General features: G+C 39.2%; 4 protein-coding genes, 2 long non-coding RNA genes and 1 pseudogene across 7 annotated transcripts; 4 read left to right on the top strand and 3 right to left on the bottom strand.

Moving 5' to 3' along the window:
* Position 1: 1 nt before the first annotated feature.
* On the top strand, positions 2–3562 carry LOC148724572 (uncharacterized). Its single transcript, XR_015991268.1, has 3 exons — positions 2–131; positions 1087–1183; positions 3035–3562. It is a non-coding gene; the product is annotated as an uncharacterized LOC148724572 (long non-coding RNA).
* LOC148724573 (uncharacterized) lies at positions 2451–3067 on the bottom strand. The gene is made up of 2 exons (XR_015991269.1): positions 3014–3067; positions 2451–2877 (listed from the first exon to the last, which is right to left on the bottom strand). It is a non-coding gene; the product is annotated as an uncharacterized LOC148724573 (long non-coding RNA).
* Positions 3563–5334: 1772 nt separating the features above from the next.
* LOC111327118 (uncharacterized) lies at positions 5335–6551 on the top strand. Its single transcript, XM_022931225.2, has one exon. It carries the CDS (start codon positions 5369–5371, stop codon positions 6095–6097), a length of 729 nt encoding a protein of 242 aa, XP_022786960.2. The 5' UTR covers positions 5335–5368; the 3' UTR covers positions 6098–6551.
* Positions 6552–8480: 1929 nt separating this feature from the next.
* LOC148724574 (uncharacterized) lies at positions 8481–10771 on the bottom strand (annotated as a pseudogene).
* Positions 10772–10877: 106 nt separating this feature from the next.
* LOC111327158 (uncharacterized) lies at positions 10878–14059 on the top strand. 2 transcript variants are annotated; one of them, XM_022931271.2, is made up of 2 exons: positions 10878–11748; positions 12016–14059. In XM_022931271.2, the coding sequence occupies exons 1-2, from the start codon at positions 11687–11689 to the stop codon at positions 13361–13363; spliced, it is 1410 nt and encodes a 469-aa protein (XP_022787006.1). In that variant the 5' UTR covers positions 10878–11686; the 3' UTR covers positions 13364–14059. The 2 variants fall into 2 exon arrangements, with proteins under 2 accessions (XP_022787006.1, XP_088585537.1); XM_088729411.1 differs by having other exon boundaries at positions 12062–14059.
* Positions 14060–15090: 1031 nt separating this feature from the next.
* On the top strand, positions 15091–16997 carry LOC148724575 (uncharacterized). Its single transcript, XM_088729414.1, has one exon. The coding sequence runs from the start codon at positions 15179–15181 to the stop codon at positions 16433–16435; it is 1257 nt and encodes a 418-aa protein (XP_088585540.1). The 5' UTR covers positions 15091–15178; the 3' UTR covers positions 16436–16997.
* A 655-nt stretch (positions 16998–17652) lies between these two features.
* On the bottom strand, positions 17653–18955 carry LOC111327124 (uncharacterized). The gene has a single exon (XM_022931232.2). The coding sequence runs from the start codon at positions 18919–18921 to the stop codon at positions 18325–18327; it is 597 nt and encodes a 198-aa protein (XP_022786967.2). The 5' UTR covers positions 18922–18955; the 3' UTR covers positions 17653–18324.
* Positions 18956–19037: the final 82 nt, after the last annotated feature.

Genomic DNA, 19037 nt, shown 5'->3' on the forward strand with positions numbered 1-19037 from the left:
GCAGTTTCAAGGAAGAGACAGCAGTTTATCAAGAGGCAATATGGCGGAGTTTACGCGCGGGGAAATGGGAGCAAGAGTAGAGCCCAATCCACTTGGAGTGTTGCCAGAGGATAATTGATGAACGTGCAGGTGTAAGTAATTTGCCTCGTCCCATTCTCTGCTTTTCAAGATGTGTTGATTCTAATAGCGGAAATAGGCCATTTTAATAGAAAGAGATGTCAAGTCTTTTGAGCAGCGTAAATGCTTTTCCTTAAGCGCATTTAGAACGACTACACACTGTCTTTTTTTAGACCCAGTTTAGAAAATAATAAAAAATTCTGCTCTCCCAATAGTTATCTGAAATGCCATCACTTCTATTGCATGTTCAGTTACATCTCACAAGGTGTGTAGGTAACAGGGAGTCAGTGCAATTTTCTGCACAGTTTCATACTGGGCCATTGTCTCCATCTTTGAAGCCACTTGCACACAAAATAATGACATATCAGCCAGGTTTTAAAGTATATGTAATGGCACCATTTTCGTGGAAAAAATCTTTGCAGACGAGGGTGTTATATGATTTGGGATGTTGCAATGATCACCTTGGCCATCATGGAACAAAAAAAAAGGATTGCAAACGACGCGCAAGCTAATTGCCCTCTGAGAGAGACCTGGTAATTGGTTAGTCAATCCAGAATCCCAGCGTTCCTTCGGTCAGCATTAGATTCCATCCACCAAAACCACCTCAGTCAAGAGGGACTGAGATGGAATGATGGACACCTCCTGACGTATTATACTTAACAATTATTCCACGAGCGCGCGTTGGATATGAGATGATAGATAGCCAACGAGGCGCTACGCGCCTCGTTGGCTATAATCATCTCATATCCAACAAGCGCAAGTGGAATAATTGTTTTATTAAAAACGCCCCCAAGAAATTATTATTTTGTAAGAAGAAACGGGATTTTTTAGCTCCCTTTTGATTTTAAGCTGACGCGTACACTTACCATATTTGTAGATTATGGTATATTGGCTGATATACCATAATGGCTAAGCCAATAAAAAGTCTTGAATTGCATTATCCAATGATCCAGTTTTTAATAATTACAGATAGTTACGAAGCTACGAAAACATGCCGATTCATCCCGATGACTTGAGTGGAATACTTGTTTGGAAAATTGTGTCAAAACTTTACACCCGAGAAATGGTAAGTACTAATTTACTGCAGTAAATGGCTTGAACCCGGGGGTAACATGTGAAGGTGTAGTCACCCGGACTATCAGACTACACCTTCACATACTAATTTATTGTTTGATGGTAGTATTATAAAACGTTTCGCTCAATTTTAGGCAGATACTTCCAATATTTAAAAGGTGCCAAGGTATTTGGTAGTTTTGGTGGATGTCAGGCGTGGACATCCACCTAAACAGTGATCAAAACCAACAACAGTACTTTTTGAATTTTATCTATGGCCAATGTTAGACCTTCAAGGAAGAAAAAGAATTGTATTCCGCAAAACATTAGCAGTTTACGTTCTGGCTAATTATTTCTTATAATGCACAATTGCTGACCAAAGGTTCATAATGAAATCATAAGACATGAAATTAGATTAAAGTGGTTTTGGTGGATGTTTCTCTCTCCATCCACCAAAACCACCATCATGACAATTTCTGTTACTTCCATTAGAGAGGAATGGTTTGACCTGCTACTGGAGTAAATAACCACAATTTATTTCTTTGTACATAGATATTTTTGCAAAGTTCTTAAGTCAGCAGCTTTTATTATTGAAACCATAATCATCACATGCCGTTCAATGTAGAATACAAAAGGTTTTAGTGTGGCAATCATGTACTCTTGAAATATGATAAGAGAGAGTTTTTAACTGATTTAACAGATGTTGGCAACAAAATTCCATATCCAGAAGTTTCTTCCTCTACTTCCTCTAAAATCATTACCTTTAAATATTACAAATCAGCACATCAGTAATTGATATCAGGGGTCTGAATATCTTACAACTCTTTCGCATTGATTTCAAGTAACCTATTTCACATGGATGAATAATTTTACACTCAAGATGTAGAATAGCTTACATTTTACAAATTATTTCCCCTTTTAATTTATGGATAGATAGTGAAAGGCCTTTGCCACTTTGGTAAATCAAATCATAATGTACCATGTATTTTGTGATAAATTATTTACCACTGTATAGGACAGTTGTTGCTGAATGTTTTTTGTTTGATTTTTTTGTTTTTTGTTTTTCATACAACATCCAAAACAATGGAGGGGATAAATTTAAATGGCAAATTTTATTAGTGGTTAAAATTAAAGAACATTGGAAGATCAAATTAACTTTATTACCCAAATTAACTTTGATTTCTTGCTTATGCCAGGCTCCTGATATTCAAAAGCATTAATTATTACTTTTGTGTAACGTAACTTGAAAAATAAACACAGAGAAAGGCAAACACAAAGGATTAAACTTGAAGCTAAAGCAAAGTTTAATTTGAGCCATAGCTGATTGAAATACTGAGCACTTAACCCATTTGGTAAAGTTCATGTATATGTCAGCCAGCTTGTCACAAGTCTTCCCCCTCTCCTCCAAAAGTCTCTATAAAAAAATTTTACTATGTGGTCCTGCCATGATGTATATTACAGCTCCTCAATTTCCTTCTCTCAAAACAAAGTAACTCTGAATTTAATAATGTAATGGACTTGGTAAAACTCTGACAATAACTGGCTGCTACTCGTAACATTAATTTCTTGATATTTAAACCAAACTGTTTTGAAGTTTTAATATTCTGTGATCTTTACATTTTTGGCATTGCCATTTCCTCTTTGAGTTGATTGCCCACTCTTGTTCTCCCCCCTCTTCAGTGAGACTTACTTCCTCATCCAACTCATCTATAACAACAACAACAAAAGAAAGCGGTATGGTAAAATCAAGGGATGTCTCGTCAAGGCGGGGCAAAGATCACAGATATACCATAAACAATACGCTATAAATCAGAACCCTAATGCATCATTTTGCAGTGATCACCTTTTTCTTTTTCATTTTCAGACCAGACTGGAACCTCCATAGGCGTGTTTACTTGTTCTGAGTGGGGAAAAAAGAAAAAGGAATCAGCGTTGTAAAATTTTCTCCACTAATCTGTCTTTATGTGGACATTTGCCGGGTCAATTCTTGACATACAGTTTTTTACCGTAGCTCGATAAATGTGCGTGCGCAGGTCAGATGTACCAGGGAAAGTATCGTCGGTTCGTGTCTTGTGCTGATCATCTCGAAACAAGACCTCTTTCACAAAGAGTTCAAATGCCGTCTCTTTTCATATATTTCCTTAACTCCCTCCGCAACGAGCTCGTGGATCCTCTTGATGATCTTCTCATCAAGGGGTTAAGATATTCCAGCGACTTATAGAAATAAAAAACTCGAACTGTGAAAATGCTCAATATTTCAAGTGGGAACGCCCTAGTAAGACACGCCTATACGTTATTTACTCCTTTGCAATTTTTTTGTACTGTGTGAATGTTTGAAATTGTACTTTAACAACAACAAAGAAAACGAAATCATGGCAAAAAATGTACAGGCACTTTTATGTCACACTTTGACCGGCTTGCCCGCCGCGTACTTTTTTTCATTGACCGTTGCATTAATTCGTGTTGAACACCAAGTTACCTCGCCAACAAAGTGATTCTGATGGTCTGTAATGAGAGTTCGTTCAATGATGTAAATCCTTCTTTCGTACTTAGTGATCCCTTGTAAAGCTTTTCGCTAATTTCCAGACGCGGTCTTCCATCTCTTTTTGCTGTCTTCTTGATCTGAAAGACGAAAAATCATACATTTGAAGGGAAAAAATGGATGCCTTGTAACAGTAAACTGAATGCCTCTGATGCAGTGCACAAATAAGCTTTTCCCGTTGCTTCAACTCAACTTTTCTGTCAAGTTTTAAAATTGATTCACGGCGTTTATGTGGTTGAAAAGACAACTTGGTGCTGGCAGTGTGTTAGCTTTGTTTGACCACACTAACGTCCCAGACACAGAGAAAAAACATCAGGAAACTCGAAGTGTCTTGAATAATCAAAAACGAGACCACCTTTCGTTCCAGTCAATAAGCCGGTGACTATGCAGCATGAATTTCGGACGGTGAACGTTTATCGGATTTATTACGCCGAATTCGTTCTGTCAATACATGAGTGGAACTACCTTGTGCTCTGCTAAAAATAAAATTTCTCGCATTTTTATCTGTACTTTGTAATCAAACTTCCGCTTGTCTTGAACGAGAAATGTTCTTTTCTTGAACACGAAATCTTTGTGACCAGCCTTCTGTAAAAGATTAGTATATCAGCGTAAGATGAGTGATATTGCATTTCTCAAGCTATATATTTTTTGGAATGTGAAGAAACAGAAGTGTCATTGCGCAATGCCTTGAAAGATAAGGAGCCGACATACGACAGCTTGATAGAAATAAAAAAGCGTAGAACTGCGTTTATTTTCTCTTTTGTCAGCAGCAAACGTCAGTGAAAGGTTTTTATAATTGATAAGTTCTAAACCATCTTCAATTTAGCCGAGATTGAAGTGTTATCGCGTTTGTCATAAAAGTATTCTGAGATCAATGTCATGACCCAGTGATCGATGTGTATCTGACCTTTCGGGTTCACAAGCCATAGGTGACAGTAGTAACACCAATGTCGCGGATGAGAAAAATATGTGTATGTACAGTGCAATATTTCATTTACTTCTCCTGCGTCTTTTCGTTTCCTTTTCTCTCCAGCTTTTCTATCTTTGCCGTGCTGACAATCGCACACTTTCCTTCCCAAAATTATGAAAGGCACACCATTAAAAGAAATTTTTTGCACCTTTAATGTCTCGTGGATCTTCGCAGAGTATTTTGTGACCGCTGTTCGAGTGATTTTTTGTTAAATTGTGATGGAAGATAGGATCAGTAGAGCAAGGACGAGAGTGATACAAGCTAGCACGACGTAACGCTTTCAAATATATATGGGGATACCAGTGTTTCCGAAACCTTTGTCAGCCTTAAGGCAAGAAAACTTCGTCGTCGATCCTGTTTCGAATTCCGCAATGAGTTTATACGCCTCATCAACAGAATTTACGTAACCAAAATTATCCGCATCAGGCAAATTTTACGTATCCAAAATCATCCGCATCAGGCAAAATTATCCGCATCAGGCAGAATTTACGTATCCAAAATCATCCGCATCAGGCAAATTTTTCACGCTTTAAAATTACCGCCATACTGTTTCTGTTTGTTCTTCGGGTGTTCGGCTATGTCTCCGCGCGGATTTCCGAGAATCTTCGGTTGTGATTTGAAAGTTGTTTATTATTCCACGTCAGTCCCTCTCGACCGCGGCGTTCTTTCAGACTCCATACCTAAACATGGCGCAGTTTCCTTATAAAGCTGGTCCTTATAGCATGCCAACCGGTCCGCCAATGGGTCCGCCAACGATGCAAAAAAACTTCCCAACGAAGCATCACGCAATTTTTGAAGTTGTGGCACCAACTTCAGTGGAAAGAATTTATACAGACGAGGCAACAGGAGCGCACCAAAACATAAGTGTTTGGAGGGCTAGTGTCGATGTCATTCCTGAGGGTGTTTACATGATCGGCGACGTTGCATTTGCGGCGCATTCGTCAACTTTTCCTCAGACTGCTGTGGTTCTTGTGAAGCCCTTGATCAAGTATGACCGTATTGGTGAAATTATCAAACCGCCATCTTCCTACGAGGACATTTGGGACGACAAGGGCTCCGGGGGTCGTCATAAAGGCTCCTTTTGGCGAGTACATGCTCCTCCAGGTTTTGTGGCCCTTGGCGATGTGGCTTGCAATAACTGGTCTCAGCCATCTGCAGAATTTACTGCAAAATATGCCTGCATCCGAAAAGATTTGCTTTCTGCCGATGCTGAGCTGTCTTCCTCCGCTTTGTGGACCGACAAGGGCTCCGGAGCAAAACGAAATGTTTCAGTCTGGTCCGTGCGAGGCTACTTCCAGCCGACTGGATATTTTAAAGCCCACAGTGCTCACGCAAAACCAAATTTAGAAGTCTTTACTTTACCAGTCGCCAAGATATATGGTAAGGAGCACTCCAATGATCTGAATATCTTCTAACTGTTATATCGATGGAAGAAGTGCAATAAGAGACTTCATCAAGTCATTAAAGTTGTGATTTTCTGCAATCGCTTTTTTAAAAGAAATTATAGAAGTTGTTTTATTGTATAGAGGACCATGATTTGCACTGGCTAGGACAAACAGGGGACTTGGATTTCAGCTCAGGAACGCATATTTAGTTGGACTTTGCACTTTGTTAACTACTCATGCATGTAAACAAAAAAATAATTAACGACACGTTATTCAATGTCCACTTTGGATATACATTTCTTAGAATTTTCTCAATTTCACAGTGAAAAGTTTCATAGCATTATAGAGTATTCAACTAGTGCATCACTGTATCCCAAACAAAGTAATTTTCATGTTTAATTTGAAGCTGATCGCTCGTCACTATTAAACTGCATGAAACATTAATCATTACGACCTGGGCTAGGTAATAAAAGTTGAAACCTTTTGGTACGTGTAACATCAATGAACCAAACTCCTATCTTTCTACGAATACAACCAGAGCGTCATCACTGATTTCTTTTAAGGGTCGATTATGAGCCTTAACCGAGAGCTAGCCGGCCGAAAGGAATGCTGTTTATATTTTGCAGAGTGCAACCTTCATTAAAATTCAACCCTCGTGTTTTCCTCGAGACACAAACATCTTAGATTAGTCACTTCCGGTATTTCTCGAAATTCTCACTCATTTCCGGTATTTCTCGGAATTCTCACTCATTTCCTCTCCTTTTTGTGTTTTTTTTTTTTTTGGTTTTACCGGCTGATAAGCCTTTAATTCGGTCGAGTCGGATTATGTCCGTTTTGTTAACTGCGAGAGGAACTACACCAAGGGAATTTAATTTTTTATAGTGCGAAAAGCAAACGTAGTTGACTTAATCCACTATTCTGAAACTTTACACTCTTTATGATGGCAAGAGGTGCACATTTCCATACTGTGTGCCGCAAGACCGTAGCTCAAGTAATAACAAGGAGAGTGTCTTAGATAAGCGGCAAATGGACGCGCCATCGCCTATTGGAGTGAATTCGTACAAATCGTTTCTTATGTGCTAATGACGCATAATATTTTTAAGGACCTGTTTGAAAACGCACCACTGATTCATGTATACATTCGTCGATCTTAATTATTCATCATCCCTCCACCTCGATGTGATTTTCTTTGGTTTATTCCCCAAGCCTCGGAGCCAAGTTTGAATTCTGATGTATCGACAGTGGCCTATTCGAAGCTTCGACATCCTACCCCTGGGAACTCAAATTGTGGTTCAAATTGCCCTACCTAAGTGCCGGATTTGACAATCAACTTTACCTGTAAAACATCAGAGACTCTGACTTTTTATTCGTTGACCAAGCTTCAAAACCTGGACCTTGCGTTACTTTGTGTTTCTTTAAAAGTAACGTTTTCAGAGTCATTTTCAGCATCTAAGTCTCAAATGCCGTTTCCACCAGTTTCCTGTAGGTAATTTTTTAGCCAAGGGCGTGGCACCCAATATGTCAGGTTTCTAATGTTTTACTGACAAACATGGCCGAATCAGAAAGAAGTATAACCTGTCGGTGGCAGGGTGGTGGCGCCGTTGCGTTGGTGGGTGACGAGGGTTGAAGGGCTCTTAATTAAACGCTTGAATTATCAAATGGAGCATAATGCAAAATCAAGAGCATAATTTGGGGGATAATGTCTTAATCCTGGCAGGTCCACACCAGCCTTTGGGTTGCCACAAACCGACCTGCCTTAACAAAAATTATATGTATGTATGTATGTATGTAATTTTGTTCCTGGGGTGACGCTCAAAAGCATTATGCTCAAATTTTCAGGCATAATATCTTTGAGTTTTACTTTCACGCTGGTATGCAACCCCACTGAAAAAAAAAAAAAGAAAAAAAGAGCTTCTTTAAAGGTTTTTTTATTGTTGAATAAACGGTTCCCAACTGTTTTTTTCTTTTTTTTTTTCTTTTTTTTGGCATCAGAGTTTAATGATAAACTCGCTAGCGTAATTACGAACGGGTTAAACGAATATTGAAGTAACTGGGGTCCAAAATTTCTCTCCCCCCCCCCCCCCCCCCACACACACACACACACGCGCGGCTTGAGTTGTATTAGATGAGCGATCTCGTCATTGCAAGAAGTTTGCTGTTAGAAGATATAAAGTCTTAGAATTTTGGAGTTGACTTGCGGAATTGCTGTTCATATTATCAAAAATCAAATTGCCTTAGTTCAGCTCCTCTCCTACGAAACAAAACGGACACGGCTTAACTGACTAAAGACATATCAACTGCGGATAGAACTAAAGAAAAACAAAGCGAAAGGAGAGGAAGTGAATGAGAATTCCGAGAAATGCCGGAAATTACCAATCACTATAACGTTTGTGTCTCAAGTGAAACGCTAGAGTCGAATTCAAAGAACTTTTAATCAGTACAGTCTACTTTAACAAAGAAACAGCCTTCCTTCTGGTTAGCTCTTGTCTGAGACTCATATTCGAGCCATAAAAGAGATGCCAGTCTGTTCGTGCTCGTAAAAAGATCAGTGTTTGGTTTATTAATATCTCGATGAGTACACCAAGCTTACTTTACCGAGACCAAGACGTAATGATTCGTGCAGTTCGTAGCGAGAGATCAGTTTCAAATTCAAGGCATATCAGTATGGCTCTGTTTGTGATACTGTGATGTACACGCAGAATACTGGAATGCTATGACCCTACAGTGTGCCGAAATTGAGAACAAATTTTAAAGAACTGTCAGACATCCAATTTTCTTGAGGAGAAACGTAAGTCTAAAGTTTGTCTTATCCATGATCACATACACTTCCGGTGTCAATAAAATAGCTTCTGTTATCCGTTTTAGTGGTAATTGCAACATGCGTAATCAAGAAGGAGCGACCTATAAGATCAAGAATCTCTAATTAATGAGGTCACTAATTTTACTTCTTCCGTTGATTAAACTATCAGTGATCAGAGCACTCCTTGTTGTATATCCTGGCGATTGGCAGAGTGTAAACGTCTAAAGATGGTTTGTTGTAGGCAGTATTAGCTTTAAAACATCCCGTAGGGTGGTAGTAGCCTTGGACAGGCCAGACTGAAACATCTCGCTCTGCTCCGGAGCCCTGATCGTTCCACAAAGCTGTGGAAGACAGCTCAGCATTCGGCAGAAAGCAAATCTTTTCGGATGCAGGCATATTTGGCAGTAAATTCAGCAGAAGGCTGAGACCAGTCATTGCAAGCTGCATCGCCAAGGGCCACAAAACCTGGAGGAGCATGTACTCGCTAAAAGGAGCCGTTATAACGACCCCTCGGAGCCCTTGTCGTCCCAAATGTCCTCGTAGGAAGATGGCGGTTTGATAATTTCACCAAGATGGTCATACTTGATCAAGGGCTTCACCCGTACCACAGCGGTTTGGGGAATGGTTGATGTGAACGCTCCAAGAGCAACATCTCCGATCATATAAACACCTTCGGGGATGGAATGGAGTTGAGCCCTCCACAGGCTTATATCTTGGTACGCTCCTGTTTCTTCGTCTGTATAAATTTGTTCCACGAAAAATGGCGCCATTACTTCAAAAACTGGCTGATAGGTCATTGTGCTGTCTTTTTGTCAACGTGTGTAATATAATTCGGTAATTCACTTCCCTACGATTTTCAGTCAGGTCAGTTAGGGCAGCACGAAGGGTCCACCGACAAATCACAATTTTTTTATCCTTTTTTGCACAAATTGAAGCTTTTATGCGGTAGCTTTTGAATTTCTGCCAGCTTAAAGCGGAAATGTGTGATATTAAACCCGAAATATCATGATTGAAGGCTGTTCTATTTCGGTAAGTCGAGAAACTACACATCTTTTCACCATTACTTGTCGTTGCACAATGTCCTGTTGTTACGTTAAAAAACAACCACTGTTGCTTACTCGCGGTATTTTTTTCCAAACAAGTAGTAGAGGGAAAATCTCTAACATGAGAAGAAGACTTTTGCAGTATACATTGATCAATACACGTAGCTGTTTCAGTGACATGTTCACCTCACACAAAAAGGTCATTCCAGTTTAAACACGTCTTTAGTTGTGCATTTTCACGCTTTCAACATTTGCTGCTTTCCAGGAAATACCTAACAACTTTTACTCAGAAAAACTGCAATAGCAATGTGAATATTACAGTGGGAGACATGTTTCAAAAGTTTATGAGTTGTGTAGAACCCTACTAGTCAAATACAACTCTGACGAAGCTTCCGTTGAAAAAAAAAAATTAAAATAAATATCGTCTTTTTCCTTCTCCCAGCGCTCCATAGTTGCGGCTGGAACAATCTGCAAAATCTTAACAGATACTGAATGAAAATACGATGGATATCAAGAACACAGATAATCCGATCAAACTGTGATAATGAAGCCGAAAAGTCTTGAAAAGGTCTTCTCATTAAACAATTAAAGTGCACAAGATCAGACAGAGCTCAAGCGCAGATGAATCTCGTCACGTTTCATCAATATTGAAAAACTTAAGCTTTGAGTTTGTTATCTTTAATGCGCGCCAAGTCTCTCCACAGATCTATCGTTGAGAAAAAAAAATTGAATAGGAAAGATCCAGAATAGGAGGGAAGTATTTTTCCAACCTCAAGGTGGGTATGTGTGTGTGTGTGTGTGTGTGTGTGTGTGTGTGTGTGTGTGTGTGTGTGTGTGTGTGTGTGTGTGTGTGTGTGTGTGTGTGTGTGTGTGTATGTAAAGGGGGGGTGGGGAGGGTGTGTATGTGTATGTAAAGAGAGGGGAGGGAGGGAGGGAGGGAGGGAGGGAGGCAAGCATTTTAGAGAATTTCTGTGGGATAGTGACACCGTGGGCCTTTGAGCCTGATCCCAGAATCCATCCATTTGAATTGGTTAGCCAGCTCAAGAAAAAAAAAATTGTAGTAGATTGCGACATGTCGTCATCTGAAAGACATATTTAGCGTGCTCAGTTAGACAGAATAGTTGTTGGAACCGTACAGTTAGACAACGAACCTCTTACACTGGCGATCTAATCAAGGGTCTAGAAAGAGAACCTGGAAGAGACGATAAATCGCGCGACCGAATACCTTTTTAAGTTTCAAGACTCTGAAAGCTTTAACCTGTTTGGAGAAACATACCCGTTCAGGTCAAACAAAGGAGTGCCCGTACCCCTTCCCTCTCCGGAAATTTTCAGAACAAAGTGCTCGAGTTTGCTTGACCGAGTTGTACTATTTTTGTAAGCTTTCGGAATGTTGATCCCAAAAAAAATAAATTATGATGATACTGCTCCTGGAAAATAAGTTTGCCTCACTAACCAGACTGGAAACACATATCCTCGAGAGTAGAGACTGATTTCAAGATTTCTTAATTGTTGATGTCAGCGTAAAGGATTTCAGTTGTCTTCCTTCAAATCTGAGTCCAAAGCTGTTCTCTTCCCTTTCCTATTTTTCTCTTCTTTCCTTCTTTATATTTTTTGTTACCTTTTGAGATCATAGAAAAGATTTGCGGTTCATGGAGTTCGTGCCAACAATCACTTGAAGAGCCCAATCTAGCTCGGTCACTTCCGGGTTTCGTGGTCCATTCTGCAATCAACCTCAAAAATACCAAAAAGTTACCATCCTTTGATGTGGGTTTCATCATGGTCCTTACAATTATTTGTACACTTGCTTTCGCTTCCCTGATAGTCGCCTTTGTTTTCAGGTAAGAATTGCTTTTTTTTACTACTTGATGGGATTTTATTTGATATAAGAATTTGAGGTTTCATCCGTACAGAGCCCATGCAAGTGTTATCTAACCTCAATTCTCGTGATTTTCGATCCTAAGAAATGTTGTAGGTGGAATGAAGTCGAAATATAATTCCAACCTAAAAACATAACTATAAACCTCTCAGTCCCTTTCTTCCATGATCCGAGTAAAATTAATCGAAAATGAGATAATTCTAGCTTCATGTATCGTGTACATCTTTAGGTCTAAACGGAATGGAAAGGCTTGGGACATACTCAGTTTCTTTCAGATTTCCAACACTTTACACCTTGAAACAGCACTACGAAAATATGACAACTTCTTTCTCCTTGTTCATCTTCAACATCAAACCATTCTGAGTGCTGTTAAATCGTTTGGCGAGGAAACAGACTGCTGTGTTTTGACTGGCAGTGCATTTGAAGGATGTTTCCTTCCAAAAAAGATGAGCAGTGGAATAGAGATTGCTGTTGAATGTGACTTTTTTGTCCAACTTCCACCACCCACAGCTAAAGATTCAACAGGAGCTTTACTGTATACACAAGTTGATGGGAAAACACACCAAGTGTTTGTTAAGGTTTTAGACCCATCAGGCATTGAATGGGAATTTATGGGCATTGATCAAACAGCTGGTTTCCTAAAACAGTGCCATGATGGTCTTTATATCAAAAGAAATTTTATGCAAGCCATGGAGGATAGAATTTTGAACTCACTTGGTAAGGTTTATTCAAAGAAGCCTGGTGGCATGGAAATTGTTCAAAGGTCACAAACAAGGCATGGTAGAGAACTTTTTGCATCACTTGATGTGTCATTTTTCAAGAAAATTTCTGAACGCCTAGATATGTTACCTTTAGATCCTGATACCTGGTCAGGAAATGCAATGACAACTGCACAAATGTTGTGGGTGAATCTCACCAACTGGAGTTCATCGGTTTGGCCTGCTCGGATTTTCAAAGTTCATGTGGTTTTAGAATGCAGTTGGCCTGCTGTTGCAATGGAGAACTGGCTTCAAAGGCAAAGACAATGGCCCAGTATGAAAACTGTGCAGGACATTGCACTGACTCCTTGTTACCTACACCCCTTGTGGGACGTTACAGGACATGCAATAGACCAAGAAGTGATGGCATTTCAGTTAACTTTTGGGAGAGCAGAATTTTTGTTATTCTCAGAAACTGGACCCAAAGAAAGACAGTGTGTAGTCATTCTAAAAGCACTTATAGCAAAACACTTTAATGACTCCAAAGTCTTCACATCTCATTTCATCAAAATGGCCATTTTTTGGCATTTAGAATCAACACCTCTAGCAGAAAGACAGAGAATGGGACGAGGTGAATTACTCATGCACCTTCTACACAAATTAATCGTGTTCTTGGAGAACAATAATTTGCCTCACTTTTTCAATCCATGTGTTAATCTGTTGGAAGGCTTCAGCACATGTGACATCAGTTATACACTTAAAGAGTTAAAAAGAGTTCAGAGAAACATTTTAGATTATTTGACCTCTGAACTCTTTCCGGAGGAGTGGCTGGGGGCAAATGGTGATGATTTTGTTCAAAAAGTCCTACAGTTTGTTTAAAACTTTAACCTCTAAGAGTGACCAGCATCTAATTTCTCCTTACAAGATACCCCCCTGAAACACGCATTAAGGTCAGGAGAATAAAGGAAATGATCATCAACTAAAGAAGCTCTTGATTGTTAAACAAATTCTCCTTGTTAGTATCTAAGGAAATATATAGAGAACAGTATCGAGAGTACAGAAACTGATGTTATAGGGTATTAATTTGTATTTTTTTAATCATATAGTACATGTTGTAAAGTGCTATGAAGTAGTAGTTGACTTGGCGCTATATAAATGCTTTAATATTATTTTTATTATTATTATTAACTCTTTTACTCCCAGAAGTGAATTTCTTCTTGTAACATGGAAATATTTTTGATCTGAAAGATGAAGAGTGAAAATCCTATCAACTGGAAGATAATATTGTTTGATTTAAACACTAAATTCTCAGGTAAAAGTGTAAGAAATATTATATGGTAAATAATGTGGAGACTTTATTCTTGGATCATAGAAGTGAAAGGGTCGGGAGAAAACGATGTTTCAGGTACATGACATTTTTCTAATAGCTACTGGATAAATCTCTCAGCTAAGTTTTCAATGACTATTTTAGCATGAATGAAGTAGCTTGATGGTGTAACTGATTGTTAGTTATAAATCATGATGCAAGTATTTATGTGCCAAGTTTATAATTTGAAAATAAAATATGTCTTTTGATTTTGCCTTCATATTGAGTTCTCACTAACTCAAAGATTTCATTAATGCACAACGTCAAGCCTGGTCAGATTGTCAAAACATCAGTTCATGTCAACCACAAGTCCTTTCCAGGGTCGATCTCACCCATAATATCTCATTAGATAATTGACTGACTGACACTCTGTGATTGGTCGAGAGGGACAGGTGCAAACCCAGTCACCAACACGCTCTTGGGCAAGACTCTTTACTCTCTCTACTTGAAGTGTAGATGGGTATTTAAGTCTGCTATCAAAGAAAGTGTAGGGTACTTGTGATGGATCAGTATCCAATCCAGGGATTTGGTTCATAAAAAACAGAGGGTCCTGATAATTGCCGTAATTGCCCCAGCAGAATGCAAAAAGGATGTAGGTTGGGTCAGGTTTCAACCAAACTTCCCTCTTTTTTTTTTCAACCTGACTCAAACCTGCCTCCTATTTTGATACATGGCTACTACCTGTAGATATCAGGGATTTGCTAATAAGGCGGACAAGGCACTCTACCAAAAAAGATCAAACGACCCCGAATGCCCGTTTTCCCAGTTTTTACCTAGTAAGGAAAAGATCATGAGGTACAATCTTAGAAATATGTCAGTCTCTGTCCCTATAATCCACACTGAAAGGTTTAAGAACGTTTTTAGTATTTTAAATATGACATGTAATAGTTTCCCTTGAAAGTTTATGTTGTAACTTAGGATATGTGATTTTATCTTAAGAAATAAAGATTATGTTATGTTATGTTACCTAACCATTAACTTGTCCAATCCATTTTCCTAACTGAACACTCACACCAGGTTTGTCAAACAATGGCTGGCCCTTAAGGGCTACATGGCCCAAAGATTATACTCATGAACAGGTCTTCATTTGGGGCAAGGAAAAAAAAAGTAAAAGTGAAAGCCAATTGTCAGGAAGCTCCTCTATGAAATTCATCATTTATCTTAATGTTAATCTATATGGGGGGAGACTTTTTATTGGCTAATGTTGTGTAGAATAGTGAATATTTATATTATTTTTCAGGTCTCTTACAAAAGCTAGGACACTTCAATTTCAACAGCTAGAGGTTGAAAGAGCCCTTTTCAAGTATGAGAATTTTCTGTTTCTCAACATGACTCAACACAAAGTAATTTTCGAAGCAATAAAGAAACAACGCATATTGAGCCAACTGCCAAAAACTGTTTTGCCTGTGGGAAGCATGTTTGAGGGCTCTCACATTGCTGAGTGTACAGATGATGGAAGAATTATACAGGAGATGGATTTTATGCTTATCTTGCCAGATGTCATTGCTGCTGAAGGAGACAGTGAACCACTGAAATGTGTTTCCGTAGAAGGACGTAATCCAGGTTATGTCAATTTGAAAGTATTAGATGCTACTCACATCTCAATACAAGACACACCAGCACTAAGAGATCTGGTGGATCCATTCACAAAGCTTTATGAAATATATAATGAAGAACTTTTCCTTTCTCACAAATTTGTCAGGATGTTTGAGCGAAGAGTTGGGTATGCAGTGATAAATACGATGGGAACAAAATTCAACCCTTCCCAAGGCATTGAGCTTGGAATGAAACGCAAAAGTGTAAAGGATTTTTATCCGGTTATGACCATTTTCCTTAAAGAGCCTATCCACTGCTTGATTTGGCCTGATTCTGAAGCTTGGCCAGACACAGCAGTAGGGGCACTTTTTGACACACTGTCAGCCATCCAGGATTCACAGAGTAGCCTCTCTTGGGAAAATCAGATTATTGACATAGCACCTGCTATACTCTGTCAAGTTCCAACAGATATCAAAGATGCCTGGCTGAGAAGAAGAAGATACTGGCCTGATCAAGGACTAGTGAAGAAAATCTCAAGTCTTCACTGTTACTTGCTCGCAAAACCCCATCCTTATACCACAAATAAGCTGTTAGAGTGGCGATTTAGCTTCAGCTCAGCTGAGCTGCTTCTCAGTTCTGCTATAACACCATGGCAGAAACAAGTGCTCATGGTAGTTAAAGCTTTACGAAGGAAATACTTGCAAGAACCAAAGCTTGTTGCCTCATATCACTTGAAAACTGTTATGTTTTGGGTTCTAGAGTCAATGCCAGAACAAATAAGAGAATCTTGCAGTAGAGCTGTATTACTGCAAAGACTTATTGATAAACTTCTGTCATGTCTGAAAGCCAAAAATTTACCTCACTTTTTCATCCCAGAAAATAATATGTTTAGTCACTGCGAAGATGGAGACATTCTTACAGTTCTTTCCAAAGTTCAAAGAATGAGAGAAAATTTGCCACTGTATCTAACAGAAGACTTATTCATAGCTGCTGTTACAGAGGAAAGAGAAGAGAAAGAATTTGAAGAAACTTATTGGGGATTTACCTAATAAACCCTTCACAGTTATTGGCTCATAATTTCTCCCTAATGTGCCACACTTGAATCAAACATAAAGGCCTTGAGAATAATGGAAATGATTACCAATTTGAGAAGCTTCTGATCATCACATACATTCTCCTGCTCATCACCATAGGAGACATAGGGAAGACGGTATGGAGAATATGAAAGAGGGGGGTTTGGGATTTTCGGTTTTGCAATTTCGACTGTTTTTTTTGGATCAGTTTTTTGGTTTTTGGGCCAAAAGGGTTCGGTTTTGATGTTCAGAGGGGTTTGCAGATTTTGTGTTTTTGCATTTGGTTTTCAGTTTTTTGTTTTTCCTTTTTGACCCCTTTAAAGGTGAAAATGTAATGGTTTTCTCAGGTGTGCATGCAGTTTTTGGTTTTGATGCCTTTTTTCATCAGTTTGGAGGTTTTTTTCTCCAGTTTTGCAGTTTCCAAGAGGCCCCAATGCCCCCCTCACGAAGACTAACATTTGTATGAATGATCCAGGCTGATAATGCGACTGTGGCTGCCTGAAAAAAATTGTAAATAAAGAGGGCCCAGTTGTTTGAAGTCTGATAAGTGCTAAATTTTGATCCAGGTTTCTTTATTACCTTGTTCAAAAGCCTCTTTTTGGGTAATTTCCTTTATTCTTTCAAGGGGATCCCATCATCAAATTGTAGACAAAAGAAATGGAACTGAATTTTCTTTTAAAGCTTTCAAATCTGAAATCAGATTTCACACTAACCCTGGGTTGTGTTAATGGATAGAGCGCTGGAATGTTGTGCAGGAGGTCGAGGGTTCGAGCCCCAGCCGGACCAACACTCAGGGTCTTAAAATAATTGAGAAGAATTTGCCACCTTTCTATAACATCAAGAAATGGTTAGATATTCTAGTCTTCTCGGATAGGGATGAATAAATGGAGGTCCCATCTCCTGCAAGGTTGGGGTAGGAGACGTTAATTTCCCTCACACGAGATTACTGTGTGATGGATGTCCTCCCCTGGGGTGGGATGGGTGGGATATTGGGTGCACCTAATTTGGAGCCTTGCTCTGTTGTGCGACCCTCACCACACTCTGGTGAAAGTGATTAAATACACCCAGCTTTGAACAACCCAGCCCAGGGGCCCATTTCTAGAAAGTCCCGATAACTTAATGGGCCCGAAGCCATGTTTTAAAATCAAAATTTAAAGGATAGGGAAGCAGGTTCTGGCACCCAAAACAAGTCCTTTTTGTTTCTTTAACTGATAGTTTTAATGCATCATTTTCAAAACTTTTGAAATCCCTATCTTAAAAGAAAACATAACAGCTTTACGGGTCCATTAAGCTACCCGAACCTTTGAGAAACGGGCCCCAGAAGTTTAAGTCACAAAATTACTTGTTACATCCACAATTAAAACTGAGTTCGTTTAGATGCATGTTTAAACTCAACACTAGTTTATTAAAGTGCAGAAACCATGCTATCATTTCAAAATAATAATTTTTTTCAGTATTGATAAATGTTGTCTATTTACATAGTCAACTGAGGTGAAAACAACAGAGCAGCAATTTATGTTTAGAGCTCTCTGACGAAACACAATAGCTTGGTATTGTGTTCAGACAATCAAACAGAACTAGAGAATTGTGCTGATTAGTGAGGTAAAACACCACAACAGACTGAGGCTTGTTTTGGGACCAGGCATTTTATCAGATACACCTCCTACATGTAAATAAGACACTGGACTTTTTACTTCAAACAGATGCAACATCTCCAAACTGTTAGGTTTATGCCTACCAAACATCCTTGGGTAGAAGAGCTATTACTTTATAGCTTTATTCCCAGGTATAACCCCTTTCCACATTGTTTTTCACTACCTTCCATAAGCAACTTCACATCTGTCTTCCAGCAGTTATATTCTAAGTTACGTAAGAGAAATGGAATGACCTAAGCTTGACAAGAAATCCTTTAGTTGGGGAGTCGCACCAGTGGACGCTGATTTAATTCGATCATCAGCTCGCAGAAGATCTTTAAGCGTAGAATTGTGACTTCTCCTCCGGGAACTCGCTGATCTTGATGAAACAGGAGTGCTATATTGAGATGCACCTTTGTTGCGCGAATTTTGCGGCGCAGAAGACGAAATTTTCTTTTGAAGTCTGGATTTCCTCTCTTCCCCTGCACGTCCAGGATAAAATGAATGCTTCCCGCACGTCTTGCAAAATACCCCGACATGGTTCAGTCTTCGGGGAAGTTTCAGTATTTCCTTATTAGTGCGATATTTTTTGTCGTTAAGTTTCCTTCTCTTTCCACGTTTCGGGTGCAATCTTACGCGACAATTATCAGCGCTAAATACGATGTAACAATGCTTGCAATATTTCAACTTAAGCTTATCCAGTAAAGCGTCACTATTTTCTTCAGTAGAGTGAATCTCATTCACGTAGAATTGAGACAATTCTGGGCTTTCCTTTGCGCAGTTCACGGCCAGATTCCACAAATGGTTCATACGCGCTCTGTCCGACATTTTGCTTCTCTCTCTTCAGGGGCATGAGTCGAGAATAAAGAGTGTCGGGGTAGATTCGGACACTGTTCGGAGCTATTCGGAAACTGTAGTAGTGCACCGCTGACTGAGAGGCATGC

The sequence above is a fragment of the Stylophora pistillata genome, chromosome 8, assembly GCF_964205215.1.
Source record: "Stylophora pistillata chromosome 8, jaStyPist1.2, whole genome shotgun sequence".
In the NCBI taxonomy this organism is placed as follows: Eukaryota; Metazoa; Cnidaria; class Anthozoa; order Scleractinia; family Pocilloporidae; genus Stylophora; species Stylophora pistillata.